This window comes from Zosterops lateralis (genome assembly GCF_965231275.1).
Source record: "Zosterops lateralis genome assembly, chromosome: 8".
Lineage (NCBI taxonomy): Eukaryota > Metazoa > Chordata > Aves > Passeriformes > Zosteropidae > Zosterops > Zosterops lateralis.
In genome coordinates, this window is record NC_139768.1 from 23,092,748 (window position 1) to 23,113,225 (window position 20,478).

Consider the following 20,478-nt stretch of genomic DNA (forward strand, 5'->3'; position numbering starts at 1 on the left):
CCCGCTGTGAGATGAGCGCTGCCGCGCACAGCCCGCCGCCGCCGCCGCAGATGGAGGGCAGCGCCGAGCCGCTGCCCCCCGGCTGGGAGATCAAGATCGACCCGCAGACCGGCTGGCCCTTCTTCGTGGATCACAACAGCCGCACCACCACCTGGAGCGACCCGCGGGTGCGGGCGGCGCCGCAGGTAGGACGGGCGGGCAGGGCAGGGCAGGGTGTCCGGCGGGGCAGGGGGCCCGGCCCGCTCCCCCCGCGGGGCCCGCCATGGGGGCAGAGCTGCCTCTTGTCTCTGACGCACTGCAGTCCCTTTTTTGTGCGTTCAACCATTCGATACCTCGGCCCTGTGATGTTTATTTAAAGTTGGTTAAGTCCGCCCGCCCGGCCTGCCGGGGGACAGGCGAACCTGATTTATTTTTCAGCTGTGAACTGCCCGATCTTTGGATGCCTTTAGAAAAGGAGGGATCCGGCTGGGACTCCGAGTTCTTTTTTTCTTTTCCCGTTTTCTTTCCCCTGGTCCCAAACTCTGCCGGCAGCCGCCGCTCCGGTTCCGTTCCGAGGCGCGCTCGGGGAGAAGCCGCATCCCAGTCCAAATATGTCCATGGAAGGAGCGGCGCGGCCGGGCTGCTGCCGGGGCCCTCGGGAGCGGCCCCTGCGGGTCAGGAGCCCGGCTTTTGGGGGAATACAGCCCCTTCTTTGGGAGAACACAGCCCTCTGACCCAGCAGCGCGGCGGCTGTGGGCAGAAAGTGCTGGAAACTTGAGCCGAGTAGGGTTTGCCGGGTGGGAAAGCGATTCCCCGGGGTCTCGGCGCGGAGCAGAGCTGAACCCCGGGCACTGGGCTGCCCGGCCCCCGAGGGCCCCTCCGGCCGGGGGCTCGGGCACGGAGCTCCCGGGGCTGGACTGGAGCCCGGGGCCGGGAGGGGCCGCGCCGGGGAGCGGCGGCTGCTGCGGGAGTCCTGCGGAACCGGGGGACAGAACCAGGGGAAGGCAGGGTCGGGGCTGCAAGAGCCCTGGGGGATCGGGACTGCGGGAGCCCCGGGAGACAGCAGGATCGGGACTTCGGGAGCCCGGGGAACCGGGGGACGGAGCCCTGGGGGACAGCAGGGTCGGGGCTGCAGGAGCCCTGGGGGACAGCAGGGTCGGGGCTGCAGGAGCCCTGGGGGACAGCAGGGTCGGGGCTGCAGGAGCCCTGGGGGACAGCAGGGTCGGGGCTGCAGGAGCCCTGGGGGACAGCAGGGTCGGGGCTGCAGGAGCCCTGGGGGACAGCAGGGTCGGGGCTGCAGGAGCCCCGGGAACCAGGAGACAGCAGGGTCGGGGCTGCGGGTCCCCGCAGCAGCGGGAAGCGGTCGCTGGTTGCGGGATGCGGCTGCCCCGGATCTCTGTTGGAAGTTTTTTTTTTCTCCCCTTGCCATACGTACAACGTGAGGAGAGAAGCGCTAAAGAAGTGTTAATTATTTTACGAACTTACCGTTTCTTAAAATAGCAATTGCCCGGTTTGCGGGCGCAGACCGTGACTGAAAGGTCGGTGTGAGAGCAGCTGGCCGGGAAAAGGAAGGGACGTTCTTCTCTGTCACAAATTAACCCCCTTTGCAGCTCTTTAAGGGCTACTTCGTTTGATCTATAAATAAATTCTAGTAGTAATACACAGAGGTCTTAGAAAATTAATTTAATAATAAGAGTATTGAGGCTAGCATAGGAAAAAGTGTTTTCTCTCCTTTTTGGAGGCACCTGCTAACGCTGGCTGTTATGGTAGTAAAAAATAAAAACAGTGTGGTTTTTATAAGCATAGAATGTACTTGAGAAGAAAAGTGTGCTGTTTACTCAAAGGCTTTTGTTCCAGGAATACCACTTGAGACTAACCCATTTAACAGAGCAGTCAAATTCAAGCTGCTTTCAATAATTGTGCGAAGAGAGTTGGAAGCTGTGCGATGGATCAGCCCTCTGCTTGAGTGGGTGCCTGAAACAAAACAAATTTTCACCCCTATCTTGCGTGAAATCTGTGGTGATACAAAGTGTCTCTGTGCCCCTTCTGCCGACTGCAAGGGCTGTCACAGGTACAGAGAGCTGCATCTGCTTTTGAATAGCTTTTGGGGGATACACTTTTTCCAGACAGGAAAATCTGTTACTCCTGGCTGTAAGCAGCAATGTGTGCTTTGGGTTTGTTCGCTGGGAGATAGAGAAATGCCTCTAGAGATGAACTGTTGACTTTTTGGAGATCCTAAGGTCCTCCAGTTTATGGTGGTAGAAGTTGTGTGTAACTGCTCTCACAGAGCCATTTATCAGAGCTTTGAGTTAAGTGTGTCTGCTGGAATTCGTGGACAGCTGCTGAAATCATCAGTTTATTGAGTACCAGTGTATTTCACAAGGACAGGCACTAGTTAGGAAAAGATTCAGGCCCAAGGAAAATATGTCTTTTCCTAAATATTCTCTTAGCTAGGCAATGGCAAGGAAGGCAAATTACCCACTGACATTGAAATTCAAATCCAGCAAGGATTTTTGAAGACACCAGACTTCTCTTTATCCCTAAACAGGTAGGAAGGACAAAACCACAGATGAAAGCAAAAAAAGATTTGATGGGGGGAGCTTTCTGATTTCCTTCATTCTCAGCCTAGCTCGAATGAGAACTTGGGGCTTTTAGAAGTGATCTGAGAATCACAAAAGCTGACTGCATGTGTCAGACTTTATGTACCTTTTCAAAGATGACTATACGAAGATCACACTTTTGCTGACTCAATCACTGCATTGCTTTCACTGACATCTGACAGTGAAATTAGCAAATTTTTTACAACCCTTGAGGTGGCCTTGCACTATATCCACCAATATTCTGTCTATGAATGTTTGTTCCCTTTCTGAAGAGATTAGGCAATGAAATGAGGTATTACACTGTCAGTGGACAATGGCTGGAGCACAGATCTAGGGCTAACTGAGATTTTCTAGTTAAGAATATAGCTGAGACAGTGTCATAATAAAGTCCTGTTGTTCCCAAGTGCTTGATCTTGGCTTCTCACTTACCCATGGCTTAACATCAGTGCAGCCATGCTGACTGCAGCAATCTGTGCCAGATACATAATCAGGTAAAAGTTGAAGTGGCTCTTCTGAAATTTTAACCCATGGCAAAGCCATTTTAAAGTAACAAAACCAGACCTTGATTTTGCACTTAACTCTGTGTTTTAGGTGCATTTGTGAATTCAGACGGCTCTCTGTTATTTTCTCATTCAGTCTGGCCCTTTTTATTTTTACCCACATGAAGGATGAGTGTTCTTCTGCATGTTTTTTTCTGTTACATGTAAGAAATCACTGCAGCATAAGGATGGATTGGGGAGCCCTTCATGAGAAACAGGAAAAGAAATCATGTTGTTGCAGTGAGAAATAAGGAATGACTTTGCAAATGACAGAAAAATACTTATTAATGGAGCTTCTTGGTAGACTAATGATTTTCTTTCAAGGATCTGATTACTTAACAGTAAGGTGCAATCAATACTGTGAAAATCTAGATACATCTAGTAAAAATGTGTTTACTAGCAGTGTCACTCTTCCTTTTTTTTTTTTTTTTTTTAATAGACTTACTCATTTCCTATGCTTATTTGATGTCGTTATTTTCTGTCCTAACTTAGGGTGTCACACCTCTGCATACTTCCTGCAGGATTGTCTTATGACATTAAATTGTTTACTTGGTGTTCCCCAAAGTGTCGATAAAAATAGATTGCATTTAAAGAAGAAAACAAAAGAAGGCTTGTATAGGTATTTATCGATGCCCCTTCTATGTGTTGTTTCCACATGCAATAAACCCCCTGGGAAATAATGCAGCTAAAAATATACCAAAGGAATTGACTGTGCTGAGCCTCACTAACGGATATTGGAGTGATCAATAGCTCAGTGCTGCCTTGGGTTTGAGATAAAAGCTGCAGCAGCCAGGCACAAGTCAGGGAGCAGCCATAAAAGTGATCTATGCTGAGTACTGGCTGCAGCAATGACTGCACAGGCCTAAACAAAGGAAGGAGAAGCCATCTCACCCTGCTGCTGATGCTTCGTGTGGGAACAACTGACTACACCTAAGTTTCCATCCTCTCCCTTCATGGCTCTTGCATCTCTTTTCTCTCTGCTTCCCCAAATAAGTCTGAAGTCACTCAATTCGCATCTCTTTAGCAGTGGGCTTATTTTTGAGCACTGACTTCTCATGGTCAAGTTGACTGAAAAATCCTTGGTAAACCAAATTAGAAATTGCATTGAGAGGTCAGAACAGCCTTTCTGAAGTTGTACCTCTGGCAGTGGTTCCCCTCAGGGGGAATGTGAGGTCAGCTTAGTAACAACTAAGGTCTCTTCCACCTGCAGTGTTTTTACATTCCTAATGCTGATGTGCATTCTGTCAGGCTAATAAGTTAGTTACTGGATTAAAAAATTACTGCACAGAAAAGGCTTAATAGGTAGCAGTGGTGAGGTTATCAGTAGGGGATTTTTTTGAAGGGTTGTGTCCTGGCTTTGCCCAGATTCCCTGCAGCTGCTTGGTGTAGTTATTTAAAGTCCCCTCTGGCAGAACATGGTGAGCAGGGAGTTAACTTATGGACATATCAATTAACCTGAAAACAAGGGGTGGCTCTAATCAGAAACAAGAGGCAGGAACAGGAATAAATGATACTGGAGATAATGCAAGAGGAAAAGCAGAGAAGGTGTTGCAGGGTTCTGTGTAACTCCTGGCACTGTGTGCCTCTTATCTCAAGGACAAAGGAAGAATACTTGTGCCAGGTGGCAGCATTCTTACCTGGGAACTGTATTTTTAACACTTGTACACACAGGCAGAACTTTTCCATGACAACATGGCAGAAGTAGAGCTGTTCCCACTTGAACCATGATAAGGCAGGTAACAATCCAATATGCTTTGGGGTGTGCAGACAGTATCACTCTCTAGGTAAGCTGTGGTCTCTCTTCGTGCCAAGGTAAAGCTAAATGTAAATGAGAAGAAATGGCTCGTTCACACAGATCACATTACTTAATTACAGGCAAAGAGAAATGCTGTATCTTAAATATGTTGCAGAAGCTGTTGGTTTGATTTTTTTTTATTTTTCCTTCTTGGTTTTACAGACAGGAAAATCAGGCATGGGGTGGGGAAGAGACTTGTCTGACATTACCCAGGTAGCACAAAAGTGTCTTTTTTATGGCTGATGGCAAAGCCTTATAATTAATAAATGGGATGCAATGTAGCAAGTGCTCTTATAGTGTTGGAAAATTGCTCTTTAAGGAAGTGTAGCCAGAAAACTGCTGTGTAGAAAATGAAATTTTAGATGAAATTGTTGAGCATGACTATAGACTGAAATTCACAGCCCACTCTTAATTATCTGCTTATTCTCCTTTTTTTTAATGAGGCATTGCTTTACTAATTCTTGAAGCTTGTGCTTTCTGATGTATTTCAGATTCCTGGCTCATAACTAATAGAAAGCAACAGTTTGACCACCTGCTTCTTAGGTAATGAGGCAGTGAACAGAAATAACTGAATAAAGTGTCATTCTCATCACTGTTGACAAGGATATTTCTGTTAGCACTCTAAAGGGCTTTTCTCTAACTTCCTCCACTAAAGCTGCTCTTTAAGAGCACTCTGCTCCTCGGAGCAGTCATTGTTTCTTTTTCAGACATGTTCAGTTTGGCCCATCGGGTGCTTTCAGTGCCAACTTCCACTCATGGGCACACAGGGCAGGTGTTGTCATGTCTGTGCCAAGGCATTTTAGCTTCAGAAAGAATTCTCCTGGTGATTAAAAGAGGACAGGTTTTGTTCCTGGAACAAGATTGAGCTGCAAGATAGCCAACATATTTGCTGCAGTAAGGCTCTCTGTTCTGAAAAGCTTAGGATTAGTTTTCTCCTTCAGTTTTTAATAGTGTTTATTTATTTCTAATGGCATCAGTTAGAGTGAATGTTAATGTAATACTTGTATAATACAACTTGGTAATTACAAGAGAGAACAAAAGGCCTGTTTGCCTACACATGTGTGTGTTGGGAAATAAAACTCAGCATTCAGCAGGTAGGAACATCAAAAGCAGCTTGGCCTGTAATTGGGTTACATGATGCCACCGACACCAAGTTCTACTGAGACAGCTCATGCAACTAAGCTTATTCATGGTTTCCTTCAGTCATTAGCTAATGATATCTTGCTCAAATGCCTATGTGCTCAGTCCATATATTTAAGCACAAATTGTGAGTAAAAGGGTGAGAATGCAAATGTCTGCAGCAGCTGAGGCAGGGCTGTAAGAAGTTTGGAGTCAGCACTGAGAGTAACTCATTGAGTACTTTCCAACTCATGTAGTTCTCTGGGAAGTGTTAGTAAAACCCAGCTCATGCTGATGTTGTGCTATTAATATGTTCAAACACAGCACTGCTGAGGAACTTCTTAGAAGTACTTGGGATATGTTGATTTCTGTTGGTAACAAAGGTAGGGTAGTACTTTTGTAGTTTATGCAACAGAGAAGGAGAGAAGGTCTGGCCAGAAGTAAAGTACAAGTGGTTGTGGAATCTAATTCCAATGGTTAAAATTTTGCTGTTCAATGACAAAAAATGGTATTTTCTTTAATAAATAGAATAGTTACTTCATTCTTAATTTGAATACTGGGTACCACTGCCTTTTTTTGTTATTCATGGCAATTTCTGATAAAATACAGGTTTGAGCAAGTGTGTGACAAAACTTGATTGTCGCTCATTTTGGTTATATTGCTGTATTTGATTGTGAAAGAACAGAATCATTCTATTCCCTTCTTCTTAAATATATACAATTTGCATTTGAAGTTGTGAAAGGTGTGTTCTAAAGTAAGATTTTGTCAGGTACTGGTGTTTTCTCAGTCATTTGAGCAACCAGAATAATTGTGTGCATGGTACTCTGCAGCTTATGAGTTCAGAACGATACTGCAGTCAGTGGACCATCTGTTTGCATACAGAAAAGTTGTTTAATCTCTTGGCAAATTTTGTTTTCCCCTTGCTATAGACTATTTACAAAGCAGGTACAATTTAAATACTTGCACTGCTGCTCTGCAAGAGCTACAGGGGTGCTACGTGAGTGAATAACCTGCTTTAGAGACTGAATTGACTGTACTGCAAATAACATCAGTACAGTTTAAGAAAAATGCAAGCGTGTGATGGCAGCAGAGGAGGCTTTTAGACTTTATTCTGTAGACCATTTTAGTATTTGAGGAATGACAAATGTATTATGTAAGGAGTCTCAAAAGGGAGATTCTGAATTTGATACAACTATTCAAATAATTTAACATGAATACAGATATTTTGACAAATTTAATTTGAACAGTAGAGCTGTCTGGAAAACTCCAGTGGCAATTTCCCGGCATCAGCACTGACTGAATTTGCAGGTTTCTGTGTTTGAGTCTGGAATAACATTTAAGCAGGCTCAGAGCACACTAGGAGTTATTCATTATCCACTCCAGGTAGTACAGCTGTACTGGGGATCCTGGTGCAACGTTGTGCTTTTGCTCTTGCTGTCGCTTTTTACATTCCAGTCTCGTGGCTTCAGAACTCACTTGAAATGGGAGCAAGTTGGAGGATTTTAGTGTCAGTCCTGATAGTGCCCTTCCCATGGGAAGCCAGCAGTGAGATGTGAGGGTATGAAGTGTTTTTTCCAGTTGCACAACTCGTGCTGGCTGCACCTTTATTTATCCTGGTGATGGCCTCACAACAGAAACGCTCGTCCCGAGAGGTGTGAGTGCTGTCCCTGCTCCTGAGTGGATCCTCAGGCTCAGCTCCACTGTCCCTCCTGCAGCTGGGCCAAACCTTCCTTTGCCTGGATGTGATGACTTACCTCAGCACCTCCTGAAGTGCTGCACTGGGTTTGAGTTCCTGCTGGTATTTCAGGTTACCTGAAATGTCCACTAGAACTGTTGTGAAAATTTCTGAGCTGCTTAAGGTAGTTTTTGCATTTTTGTGCTCCCTCTTTTTGAGGGACTCTGTCTCTTCAAGGTAAATGTGTGTGATCACAGTTGGGATTGCTGATAGTCAGTCCTGGTACATCTGAAAACTACTCAATACTCTGCTGCTTGTAGCTCCTCTCAATTTTAAGGAACTTCTTGTTTCCTTAGATGAGGGCAGGAGAAATTTGCTTCAATTTGTTTTAATGCAGAAACCTGAGTTGGGTTCCTGTTTTTTATACTTAAACCAGGAAGGATGATGGACTAAGACTTGTCATTCATTTGTTGGTCATTTCTCTTTGTGCAGATTGGAGTTAAATGTGAGCTTTTGAGGTAGGTTTGTTAATGTAACAAGCAAGAACTCTATTTAATAGAAGGCAAATAAAACCAAAAAATGGCTACTTTTTGGTGTGCTGGCTGTGTTGTGGAATTAAAGCATTAGGAAGGAATCTGTGAATTTCTTTAACATAGTCTTAAGGTGAGAGTTTTCCAGAGCTTGATTCCATTCCTCCCCATTGCCGCAGTGTCCCCAGGCACATCTGATCTTCTTCTGAAGTCTTCCAGAACCTGTTTGCCCAGGCTGGAAACACAGGCTCTCCTGCACAAAACAGAACTGCTTTGGCCAGAAGTCTGGAGACAGGGACATTGGGATCTGCACGCACTCGGTGCTGTGTCAGGTTCTCACTAAATACAGACCTGAACCACTGGCAGCATCTCCCTGAACCCAGGGCCTCCTTAGTGGGGTCATTCCCCAGTGCTGGGAGTCTCAGAACACCTGAATTGTCCATGTTTGTGGTTGTAGGTTGGTGAGAAGAAAAGAAACAGGGAAAAAAGGATGTTAAAGATGTGGTGATACGAACTGGCTAATGTAGGCAACTGTAGAGTTAAGTATTAATTAAGGGTTGAGTGGGACAATGTAGATCAGGAAGTGCAGTTGTGATGAGAGCACACCTTTCCTAAACCTGATCTGTGCCTCGGAGCCACTGATGGTGGGAAAAACAAGGACTCTGCATTTGTTCTTTGGCTGGGGGCTGTTCCAGTATGACTGCACAGTTGAGGCCTCTGTGGTTAGACCTGACTACAGAGGAAAAAAGCCTGCTACAAAGGACCAGTTTGAAATACTAACTTTCCATAGGAGCAGCACAGGTTGTCTGAAGCTGTAAGAATATGTGAGAAATCATGGGAGTATAGTCTATTAAAAAAAAAAAATAGAAAACAACAAAACAAACCCTCCCAAAAGTATTGACAGAAGCTTTACTTCATTTATAAACTGGATGCTTTGAAAAAGCAGTCCAACCTGATTTTTGTTTTGGGTTTGGGCTGCCTCTTTTGTATTTCCTAGCAGGGTTTAAGTTGCAGTGGCAGGTTTCTCAGATTGCTAAGAGGGTTCAAAACCAGGGCAGCCTCACGGGTCTGAACACGAAGACAAGCAGGGGAAGCCCAGGACTGGGCTCTCTGGGGGGGGGTTCATGGACGGTAGGGGGAGTGGGACATGTTGAATGATTTACTGTTGTGGGTTACTCCAGAAAACTAGAGGTCTTATCCTCGAATGGAGCCATTAAAGAGAGTGCAGACCCCAAAACAACTACTCCCACTGAGCAGTTCTGTGCACCCAGGTGGAGCAGAGCAGCTTTGTCTGACAACCTCATGCCAGAGCACCTGTAGGTGCTGCTGGCCCACCCAGCTCCTAAACCCTTCCCGCAGAGCCGCTGGAAGTGAGGGAATCTCCTTTTTATAGCGGTGGGAGCCTGTCTGTAGGTGGGGTGGCTCTCGGGTTACCGTGGCGGGGACACTGGCGAGCAGCTGGCGCCCGCAGAATGCCCGGAGTCAGCGCACACCAAGGTGCTGCTTCCCGCTGGGCATCGCCGCCTCCCCTCCTGCCCCAGCTCCCACACACGCCTGGCTACGGCACGGCCTCGCCTTGCTGTCGGCTGAGCACACCTCGGATTTATTTTCCTGCAAATGCCGTTTGCTGACATAAGGGCACGTCCCTCCGTGTCCCGGCAGAGCTGTGGGGCCGGGGCTGTGCTGGGGGAAGGTGGGAGGGCGAGTCCTGGCTGGTGTGGGGGGTTCTGAAAGCCCCCGGACAGTCTGTGTGCAGCACAGCAGTGTGGTTTCCTGGTAGGGTGGATTTGAAATGACTCATCCCTGGATCTCGGTGCAGACGTTGGCATGAGATCATCCCTGTTCTGCAGCTGGGAAAGCCAACTTCAGATTGCTTCTCTCTGCGAACTTTCTAGGCCTGGCTCTCCTCTATGCCTCTTCCAAAATTCTTCCTTTCTGGAGGATTTTTTTTTTTTAAGTGAGTAAAAGGAAATACAACAGTGGGGCTCAGACTTTGAACTTGCTCCTTTCTGTGTTTTTTGTCTTCATTAGTTTGCATAGATAACAGCCTCTATTCTCTGCAGTTTTATTGCTAAGAGGAATTCTCAGAATTCACTTTTTCAGGTGATACTGTTGTGTAGGACAAACACTGATAATCTGGTTGGTAAAAAAGTGAATTCCTGATGAATTAGTATGTTAATGTGTACAGGAGCAACATGAAATATTTTTGCAGCTTAAACACCTCTTTAAAAATAGGGTTTCCAACACTTGCACCATATGTCCCCTTATTAAATTCTCCTCTTACTGAATAATGACATTACCCTCTGAATGACAGAGGTGCTTGTTATATGATCTGACTTAGAGATACATCTGGAACTTGGCCCTCGCGGGGTCTCAAAATAGAATGACCGATGCAGGAAGAACTTACTAGAGGACTTGTGAGGGCTCTTAGTACAAACCACTTCCACCCTTGCCAGAGCTTTGACATTGGCCAGTGAGTGAACTCAGACAGCACAGGGATTTTTAAATCTCGCTTTTCAGTGTTTTCCTCTTTGTTAAGCTATCCTGTCTTCCCCTTCCCTCTCCCTCAATATTTAGTGAACCAGATCCTCCTTAGCTGGAAGCAAATGCATTTTCAGTGTGCAGTATCTCTTCAAATAGCCAGTGGGAAGAAGGATACAAAAAGAAATTTCTGCTTCTTGTTGGGATTAGTCTTGTTTGCAAGTGCCTTTTCATATGTAGCACAGATGTGTTCTGAGAGGTGCTGAGGAAATGTCTTTGGTCCCATTGGTACGTGTTTGAATTGGGTGAACTCCCTCTGAAGGGGGTGGGATGGTGGCTAAGTGCTTGTGATGCATGATAAATAATTCCAAGTGGAATTAGGCAGGTATTTCAAAGCACAAGTGAATGCTTACGAGAAGTGGAGGTGAAAGGCCCCCACATAAGCAGATTTGTTATCTTCCTCCCCTTCCCTGCAGTGTTGGCACCTGCTGTTGGCTGCCCTGCACAGGCCTCAGAGCCTCTGAGCTCCTCATACGCGGCCGATGCAGCTTTTGGGACAGACCTTTAGGGCAGCTTTCTCTTTACCGTGTTTACTGACCTACCAACAAGTGCTCTGTGCTGTTTTTCCCTTGCAGGAAGGCCAGTCCTCAGCCAATGGCCCATCCCGAGACAGCCCCAAGCAGCCGGCGGCCCGAGAGGGGCATGTGGGCTACCCCAAGCTGCGGGCGGGCTACATCCCCATCCCTGTCATCCACGAGGGCCTCGACGGCCGGCAGCAGCACCCCTGCTTCTCCTCCCCGCAGCCAGGCCTGCAGAGGTACAAGACAGAGGCCGTGCCGGCCCCGGGGCAGGCTCAGCCACCCCTCAGGGGGGCCTCCGGTGGCCCCGAGTCGCCGGCGAGGGCCCCGGCCGAGGTTGTGGCTGATAAACAATGTGGACAGACACCGGCAGCTGCGGCCGCGCCGGCCACGCACGGACCCGAGGTGAGCGTCAGCACGGCTGGGCTCTGCTTGCAGGGGGCTCTGCAGCCTTTGTGGCCTCAGTGTCACACGGGGAGCTCAGCCCTCGGCAAGACCGGCTCGCCACAGGGTTGTGTTGTCTCCAGACTTGCGGAGTGCTGAAAGTGCTCAGTCATGGCAGCATAAATATGTATGGGTTTTTTCTAGCGTCACCCGCTTCTGCTCTGGAATGATTCTGCAGAGATGAATGCAGAGCTGAGCAGGCCCTGTGGCAGGGGAGGGTTGTTTTAGGGTTTGTATGGGTTCCACAAGTGGAGGATGCAGACAAGCCTCTTGTGTTCTGCACCATGAGTCAAACTGGGAGAGACAAGTGTCCAGTCAGCTAACGACCCAGTCCACTTCAGAAGATCTTTGCTTCCTAATTGCAAATTTCAGTTGTATGACCTAAATTTACATATATACAGATTTAGAAGAGAACTGTAAAGTAATTTTGTCCTTCAGTGGCATGTGAAAATATTTTCAGACTATGAACTTCTTTGAAAAAAAGGTCAGTCACCCTGTTTGTGTTTCAGAAGGTGGGATTTTTAGCCTGCTCTCTGTAGAGAATTAGCAAATTGGTGTTCTTGTAATATATGGAAATATAAGCCTCATTTTTATTCTAAGTAGAGATGAGCAGGAAATTCAGCCTTCACCAAGCTGAAAACATATCAGGTCTGTAATTCAACAGTGGTGGCATCTTCTCTGAAACCCTTTTGGAGTTTGAAGAATGTAATTAAAATCCTGTTGGCAGGTTTCTCAGCTGTCTTGACTAACCATGCTTGTGCATGGACAAGAAGCTCAGCTTTTCATTCTCCCAACTCTGTACAGCTTTGCCTTGTCTGCAGAGTGGCTTTAGGAAAGTGCCTTCTGTGCCACTTACTTGGAGATAACCAGGGGGGACCTCAGCGCTTGCTGTTCCACACTCAGTGTGGGTGCCAAGTGGCAGTGCCTGTGTGGGGGACCCTACACTGCACATCAGTAGTGTAACTGATGGATGCTGGAATGCAAACCATCATTTATTTTATTCATTATTCCTGCTGTTCCATGGGCAGCTGAGCAGTTAATCAGCACCAAAAAAAGAGGTCTTGTTCCCCCTCTCTCCTGCCTTGCCTGCTCTCTCCTCTTGCAGCTCCAGGCCAGCCTTTCACAGGAGAGGAGGCAAAGGGAAAATAGCCATATCTGCAGTACCAAATTAATGACATGCTCTAAAAAACCCCAGCAAAACATACAAAATCTGTTTGTGTGGCCAGAATCAGAAGTCAGTGTTGTGTGCTCTTAGGGGTTTGGGTTTGGCTCCAGCACGTAATTTGATTGCTTAGCTTTAGTTTGCCTCAAATTTAACAGGTTTAGACAGGAACAGCCATGCAAAAGCAGCAAACATTCTGACTGAGCATCCACTCCCTGCTCATTTCAGGGCTGGGAATGCTGTAGCTCAGGTTCCTGCTTGTTAAAATGATGCTCTCACAACTTGTGGTTAGTCTAGTGAGGCTCCTGGCCAAAAAAAAACAGGGAAAGGGAGTCCTTGCCTGCCGGAAACACGAGTTCAGTTTCTATGATGACTGCCCCCTTTTCTCTTTGGAAATGAAAAGTATTGTGAGCGCACAATGGTTAACATTTAATAATGGATTTTTGTGTTCATGGCAGCCTCAACCTCCTGGAGCATCTGATCCTCCAACGGTTTCCCCTCAGACCTCTGGCAGACCCAACGCGGGGAGCCACCCGCTTCCTCGCGGTTATATTCCCATCCCCGTGATCCACGAAAATATGCCACGTCAGCCAGCACAAGCCTACCACCAGGCACAGAAGACCCACTACCCCGCACAGCAGAGCGAGTTCCAAGCCCACCAGCCGGTGTTCCACAAAATCCAACCGGAGGAGAGGGAGCCCAAGGCAGCACGGGCGCAGTCTCCGTTCAGAGTGGCTCAGAGGGGCTCCTCTAGTCGGGAGAGCTCCCCGGCCAGGGTGGGCACCCAGGTGCAGCCCCCAGCTCCCATCCGAGTGCAGACAGTAGTAGACAGACCCCAGGTATGTAGAATGGGGAAGTGATTCACCTGCCAGGGGCCTGAGCATGGCTAGAGCTGAAAAATGAGCTTGTACTAACACACATATGAAAGCACATAAAGCAATCTCCACTGCTAGGTTTAAACAGACTGGGAGATCCTGAGATAAACAGCAAGTTGCTTTTCCACCTGTCAGGACTGTGGTGGATCACTGAAATATGATTTAACACACGATTTAATCTTCTCTTGTCAGAGTATAATTTGGTGTAATTACACTGAGGTCACTGATGTTGCATTATGTTTATGAGAAGAAAACCAGGTCTGTGGGATTTGGGACATTTATGTAAATATACTTCACTGATGTCTCAGAACCATTTAGGGGATAGCATCAGATGCACAAAGTAATTTTTGCTATGAAGAAAGAGAATAAGCAAAATCCAGAGCTTTTTGTTCTTCTGACTTGAAGCATGTTCTTAGTCATAGAACCTGCTGCTCATTGAACATTTTTTCCATGTTAGAATTCTTAGTAAAACTGCAATTAAAAGGCTATTGGGAATTAGACAACTGTGAGTGTATGGAAGGGGGCATGTACAGAAATAAGCCTTGATTTCCTCTCTGGAGATTTTTCACAAGAAAAATGACAGGAGTAGAATTAGGTTAATAGTTTTGAAAACCCAGGCTACGACAAAACAAGGAAAACTCAAGATTTAATGGCATGTTCTAGGTCAGTCCTAATTTATCTTTGTGGGTGACAGTTTGCACTCCCTAATCGAATTATATGTTTAACAGGTAAAGCAATTACAGATTTTCAGTGCAGGCCATTTATGTACTTGTATTAAATAAAATACAAATGTTTTACTCCAGCCATTTAAATCTGTGAGAGCTGGATTTAGTATCTTTCAAAATCACTGTTTATGTGCCCAAATAAAAAAAGGGGGTGTAAGGGGGAGGAAAACACAGTTTTCATAAATTTCAGTTTTCTGCTAAGATTTCAAAACTAATCTCAATTTCAAGAGATTTCTGATTTGATGATTTGAAACTGGAGTAATCCCAAGGATAGTCTCTAATCGCTACAGTGTAATAAGATTGACACAGTAACCTCTGCATGTAAATAGGTTAAAGATTAAAAATAAGCACTAACAAAAAAAGGAATGTCCTGAAAACAGGAGTAGGATGAGAATAGCTCAGAATGTGATTAAAACTCAAAGTATGGGCTTTTCAAGAAGGATGAGCCCTTAATTAGTGATACAGGGGATGAAATCCTGACTGTGTTACAGTCACCTGCAAGAAATCCCACTGCTTAAAGTTAAATGAAGGCTTTGCTCAAAGGTCCTGTCTTTTAAACCTGCTTATGGGGCTGATTTTATTGAGCATGGGCAGGATTTGGTGGGTTGAAATTTAATATTTGAGATAGTTGATGGGTGACAATAATAGCTGTTCAGCACAGTGCTGTTTTTCAGTTTAAAACAGTAAAATTCAGCAACACTCAGGCAAGATTAATCATCTCGTGTGTGTGAAATTGCACTGCTAGAAGTACAGAAAATTGGATGTTAGTTTACTTGTTCTTTAGAGGGCAATAAGGAGCCTTGTGTCTCAACACAAAACTTGCCTTGCTCACCAGGTTTCTCAGCAGCAAGTCCCAGCTCAGGAGCCACCAAGACCAGCCCCTCCTCCTGAAATCAAGCCTGACAACAAGGCAGTCCCACCGCCCGAAACAGAGGCACCTTCCACATATATCCCAATTCAGGTCACCCACCAAGAACCAGATCCTAAAGTACCACCCCAGAAGCCTCCAGCCATGGCAGAGAAAGCTGATAAAAAGGCTCCTTCCCCAGCTAAGGCTGCTCCCCCCCAGGAAAGGCCTCCTCCTGAAGAAGCGGCGCCGCCGCCGAAGACGGTGGAAACAGGAGAACCTCAAAAGCATCCTGGTGTTTTGAAAGTGGAAGCAATTCTGGAGAAAGTACAAATGCTTGAGCAGGCAGTCAACTCCTTTGAAGGCAAGAAAACTGACAAAAAGTACTTGATGATTGAAGAGTATTTGACCAAAGAGTTGCTAGCCCTAGACTCAGTGGACCCTGAGGGTCGTGCGGATGTGCGCCAGGCCAGGAGAGATGGTGTAAGGAAGGTCCAGACCATTTTGGAAAAACTTGAACAGAAAGCAGAAGATGTCCCAGAACCTGTTCAAGTTGATGGACTTCAGCCAAATTTGCAGGAGCCTAAGCCACCACAGGAAATCATGGAGACTGAACCTGTGGTAGTCAAGAGCAAGGCGGATACCAGTAATAAAAATGCCAAAGAGGAAACCAAAATGGAAGGACATCAGCCTGAAACTAAGGAAGAAGTGTTTACCAATCTCGCCACCACGACAAACACATCCAATAACCCAACTGAACCATAGCCATGTGCTGAAATTAAAACCTCTCAGACTTTATAACTTAAAGTGTGTTTAAGTGAATTTTAAGTTGCATGCATTTCCGGAGCTCTTTTCAACTGGTTTTAATCAACATAGCAGCTTGGGACACAGTAAACACTTTGTAGGGAAAGGAGGGAGCTAGAAAGAAAGTGATGCATTTATCCTTTATTCTTACACTATGTAAAAGACATGTTTCAAAAATAAACCCTGTACGTTAATTGCTTTTAGATCAGCTGAATGGAAAAGAAAAATGACTTCAGGGTTAATATTGATGCGTGTTGTTTAAGGCGTATTCTTTTGCAGGTGATTTTTGTAAAATCAGTGGCCTGCATTGTCAGAATACCGGTCCTCCTACAAGTATAGCCACTCTTAACAGTAATGTTTTTACTTTTAACGTTCACAGTTGGGCACTTTAAGTAATGATGGATAGAAAGTGTGTAAGAAACTGTAGGGATATTTATATGTGTGCAGGACTTCAATGCTATATTTTAAGAGGGAAATAAAATAATATGGAAGCCTAATTTAGTCTTGTCATTTTATAAGCTGAACTGTAAAGGCAGTAATTGGTTTTAAATACACTCTTACAAACACAGAGGTTTGTTAATGCAGTATTATAGTTGAAGTCTGACAGCTGTTTTCTCATCAAGGCCAAAACATGCCTTTCTCTATTCATATCCTCCCTTCTGATGTTGTTACTGTGTCACATCTATGGATTGAGAAAGGAATTTGGCTGAGGATTTCTGCTCCCTCACTCTGGAAGTCACCATTTAACAGAAACGTTTTTAACATTGAGATCTGTGGTTGTCTTACAGAAATTTTCAGATCTGAACTTCTTCTGCAGAGTCATTATTCTTTTATTAACAATTATGGAATTTTGTATGCAGAAGTAATTTTTTTTTTTGTATTTAGAAATACAAATATTTAGAAATATTGTATTCATAGAGTCAGTAGGATTCCTCTCACTTTGTGAACAGTTTTAAGCAATGCTTTGTTTAAAGAGACTTGCAATTTGCACTTAAGTAAGAGAGAGAAACCATTTTTCAGCTACATCCATGAGAAATGAAAGCAGCAGAATCAGTGCAGAGGAGGAAGGGGTCCTAACTAAAACCTGGAAGTTACACTTTACTTGTTAGTTTTACAAATGCAAATTTTCTTCTACCTGATAGTTTTCAGCATAGAACCCCAAATTTATGAATACCAAAACAGATCTGCCCAAGGCAATAGATCACTTACTGAACTAAACTTAGAATCATGAGAGTGGATTGAAATAAAGTTTAAACCCATCTAAAAATCTCCTCTTTGTAAGAGGCAGGTTGAGAGTGGTCATTGAGAACTGTCACTCTCTATTTTAAAGTAACAATTTAGCCTGTAAATGATACTGCAATATGTGTAGCATATGGGCTGTGAGCTGTCTGCCTGGTTGTAGGTAGAAGGTTGGTGATTCTTTTAGTTTCATTTTCACAGTCAACAGCACCCTGTGAGAACACACAATGTCTTGTAACCTTTTGGCTGCTCCAGCTTTGAGAGCAGCATTCGGGGCATTCTAGAAGAAGAGGTGTGAAAGTTCAGCTGCCTGCATAATTCCTGCATGAACTCACTTCAGTGGCACATTGCTCATGCAGGGTTACATTTCAGCTGAGGACGCATATCTGACATCATGTAACAAAAATACTTAATTTGAGGAAAATCAGCTGTGGATTTTTAGAACGAGGTTCTCTAAGCAAAGTCTGTGGGAGGTAATAAGGCCCTATCTCTTAATGGTTTCTCTTAGTAGACCACTAAAATAATCCAGATCAAAACCACCTCATTAACTGAGGTGGCACAGTGGAGATAAGGATTGTAGTCTTAAAATTGTAGTATTTACAGGAAGGTAAACATGTGCTAAGTTTTTAATACATGTCATCTGCTGTTAATGGAGCCTGATTCATGTTACACTATTCAGTGTTGGTCAGAGTAGGTGGAGTCAAATTCAGTTACCACTGATGGGGTTCTTTTATGAAGCAAAGCTGGAGGTAGAGCTGTACTCTGCCAAGTGCTGCTTTAGAAGTTGATTCTTAAAGTCGGTGCTACTCCTGCAGAATTAGGTACAACTGAAAACAAAGTGATGTTTCATGGTGTGGCCTAATAAGGGAAAGTGCATTTGGCTGCCCTGGAGCTGCCTAGCTGGAGACTGGTCATAGTCTCTCTGAGTCATAGTCCCTCTTTGTTTCCTCTGTTGCTCAAGACTAAACTGCGCCCAGTCCAGCTTATATGTCTTGACACATCAGCATAGCTACAAATCCTGCATATGGGCTGGGAAAAGGGAGTGGCTAAGGAGGAAGCAGCTGAAGATTCCCACCCATTCCCTGTGAGCTCCTGACCTGCTCTGTGCCGAGCCTGTTTGCTGCCTCGAGTTGGTACCAGTGATGTGTGGAGGTGGCAGAGGAGGGGAAGGGGATTCCTCCTTCGCTTGCCTTTCTGCGGGATGGTGCTACCTGCTCTGTGCTTTGACCCTGGGTAATAACTGGAAACTTGGCTTTGAAACTCAGGTAGAAAGTAATTAGGAGCTTAAAACTGTAAAAATAATTATGTTACATTGCTTCTCAAATGCAGCCACACACAACAAACAGCAGCTGTGCTGTTGAACACAAGGTTTTCAAATATACTGTGCGTTTGCAGTAGCCATTTCAAAAAATTGAATAAATGTCAAGCAATGCAATTTATTCAAAAGCAAACGATCCTCTGTCAGTGAAAGGCATTGCTTCAGCTCATTTGAAAGTAGCAGGAGGGATATGAAAAGCCTGTACACAGAACCACAGTAAAAGCTTAGGCTATTTTCTGATTGCACTATCTTGTCCAACCAGTGCTATTTTAAATGCCACTAGTGGCCTGTTCTCTATATTTAAACCCTCACAGCAGCAAGGCATTGTGTTTCCTGTAAATATAGCATTTTGCCTATTTATTTACAGACTGTCAAACCATGCCATGCCGTGAGGAAGGGGCAGCAGTTACATTGCCCCCAGGAGCAGGGTGAGACAGGCCTGGTGTCTGATTCCCCTCCAGAGGGAGGGACAAACCCTTTATCTGGGATATGTTTTGCTTTCAGCGTTGTGTTGGCTCAGCTGTGTTTGCAGGCAAGGTGGGAAAGGAGAGGGACACAAATCACACTCCACCCAGAAGGCAGGAAAGCAGCACAGCAGTTTGTAGAGGCAGGTTCTATACCTGCACCTCAGGTCAAGGTAAGTTGAGGAAACCCTGATCCAGTGTCCTTAGTGAGGGTATCTCTTTAAAAGATATATATAAAATTAAAAAATAGCTTCTGGTGGCTGGCACACAGCTGCTGAAGAGGACAAAGCTCAGTCAAGGTATGCTTATGAGATGGTTTTAATTTGCTACGTTTTCAGTCTCCCTTCTTAAATGTGCATGTACTGATCTTTTTAAATACTCAGGTAACCAAATAGAAGGCACTATATAATGGATTTAAATAAGACATACACAAACATAGGGAAAAATTTGTTTTATTACTGAAGATTGAGTAATAGGCAATAATTTCTGTGCTTTTGGTCCTATTGTGTCCAAGAAATAAAATGCAGCTGTCCTAGAAACAAATGTTAGTGCTGTAAAAGTTGAATATCATAAAATTTTGAGTTTATTAAAAAGTCAACAGTAAAACAGTTTTTCTGACAGAAACAAATCCAGCCTTTCTGGGCCACTTGGGTAAAGGAGGCCTTCAGGAAAAACTTTCTGAGCTCAACACTAACTGTGGAGTAGAGATTAAAGCCAGAAGTTGACTGTACAAAATACCATTTCCTGGAGCCTTAGTGTAAATATTAAAATTCCAAAGCCAAACTTCTCTGGGTAGATATAGTACTCTCATTAATGAAATATGAACACAATCATTTTAGCATTTAGCAAACTGGTTTTATTGGCACTTTCACCTATTTATGTGCAATGGTACAGGAGAGCCAAATGAACAAGTGTGTTTAAACTTTTTTTCTTAACATAAATGGGTGACACTGAGATACACTGGCCTGGTTGCACAAGGAAAAAGCCTTTAAGACTGGATAGTTTGGGTTCCTGAGCTCTACCCAAAGAACACATCCATAGGATTGTGGATGGGATCAGTCCCTGTGCCAGTGAACAGCTAAGGGACCGTGGATGGTCTGTAACACTAGAGACCAATGTAACTGAATGCCAGCCTCTGTAATCCAGAGCAAGAGTTATTTTAAGATGGGCAAGAGGCTGGTTACAAAGCAAGGGAACACACCAATTCATAGTCAAACAGCTTTCCAGGATCTATAAATAAGCAACTTTAAAAGAATAAAGAGGCTAGTTCAATTGTTTCTGCTAGAATTTCCACTCCAGAAGCT

The 20,478-nt window shown here is 44.9% G+C and overlaps 1 protein-coding gene across 1 annotated transcript; it reads left to right on the forward strand.

Moving 5' to 3' along the window:
• On the forward strand, positions 1–17,029 carry BAG3 (BAG cochaperone 3). Its single transcript, XM_083866031.1, has 4 exons — positions 1–185; positions 11,354–11,701; positions 13,361–13,741; positions 15,338–17,029. Exons 1-4 carry the CDS (start codon positions 12–14, stop codon positions 16,112–16,114), a joined length of 1,680 nt encoding a protein of 559 aa, XP_083722157.1. The 5' UTR covers positions 1–11; the 3' UTR covers positions 16,115–17,029.
• The last annotated feature ends 3,449 nt before the right edge of the window (positions 17,030–20,478 follow it).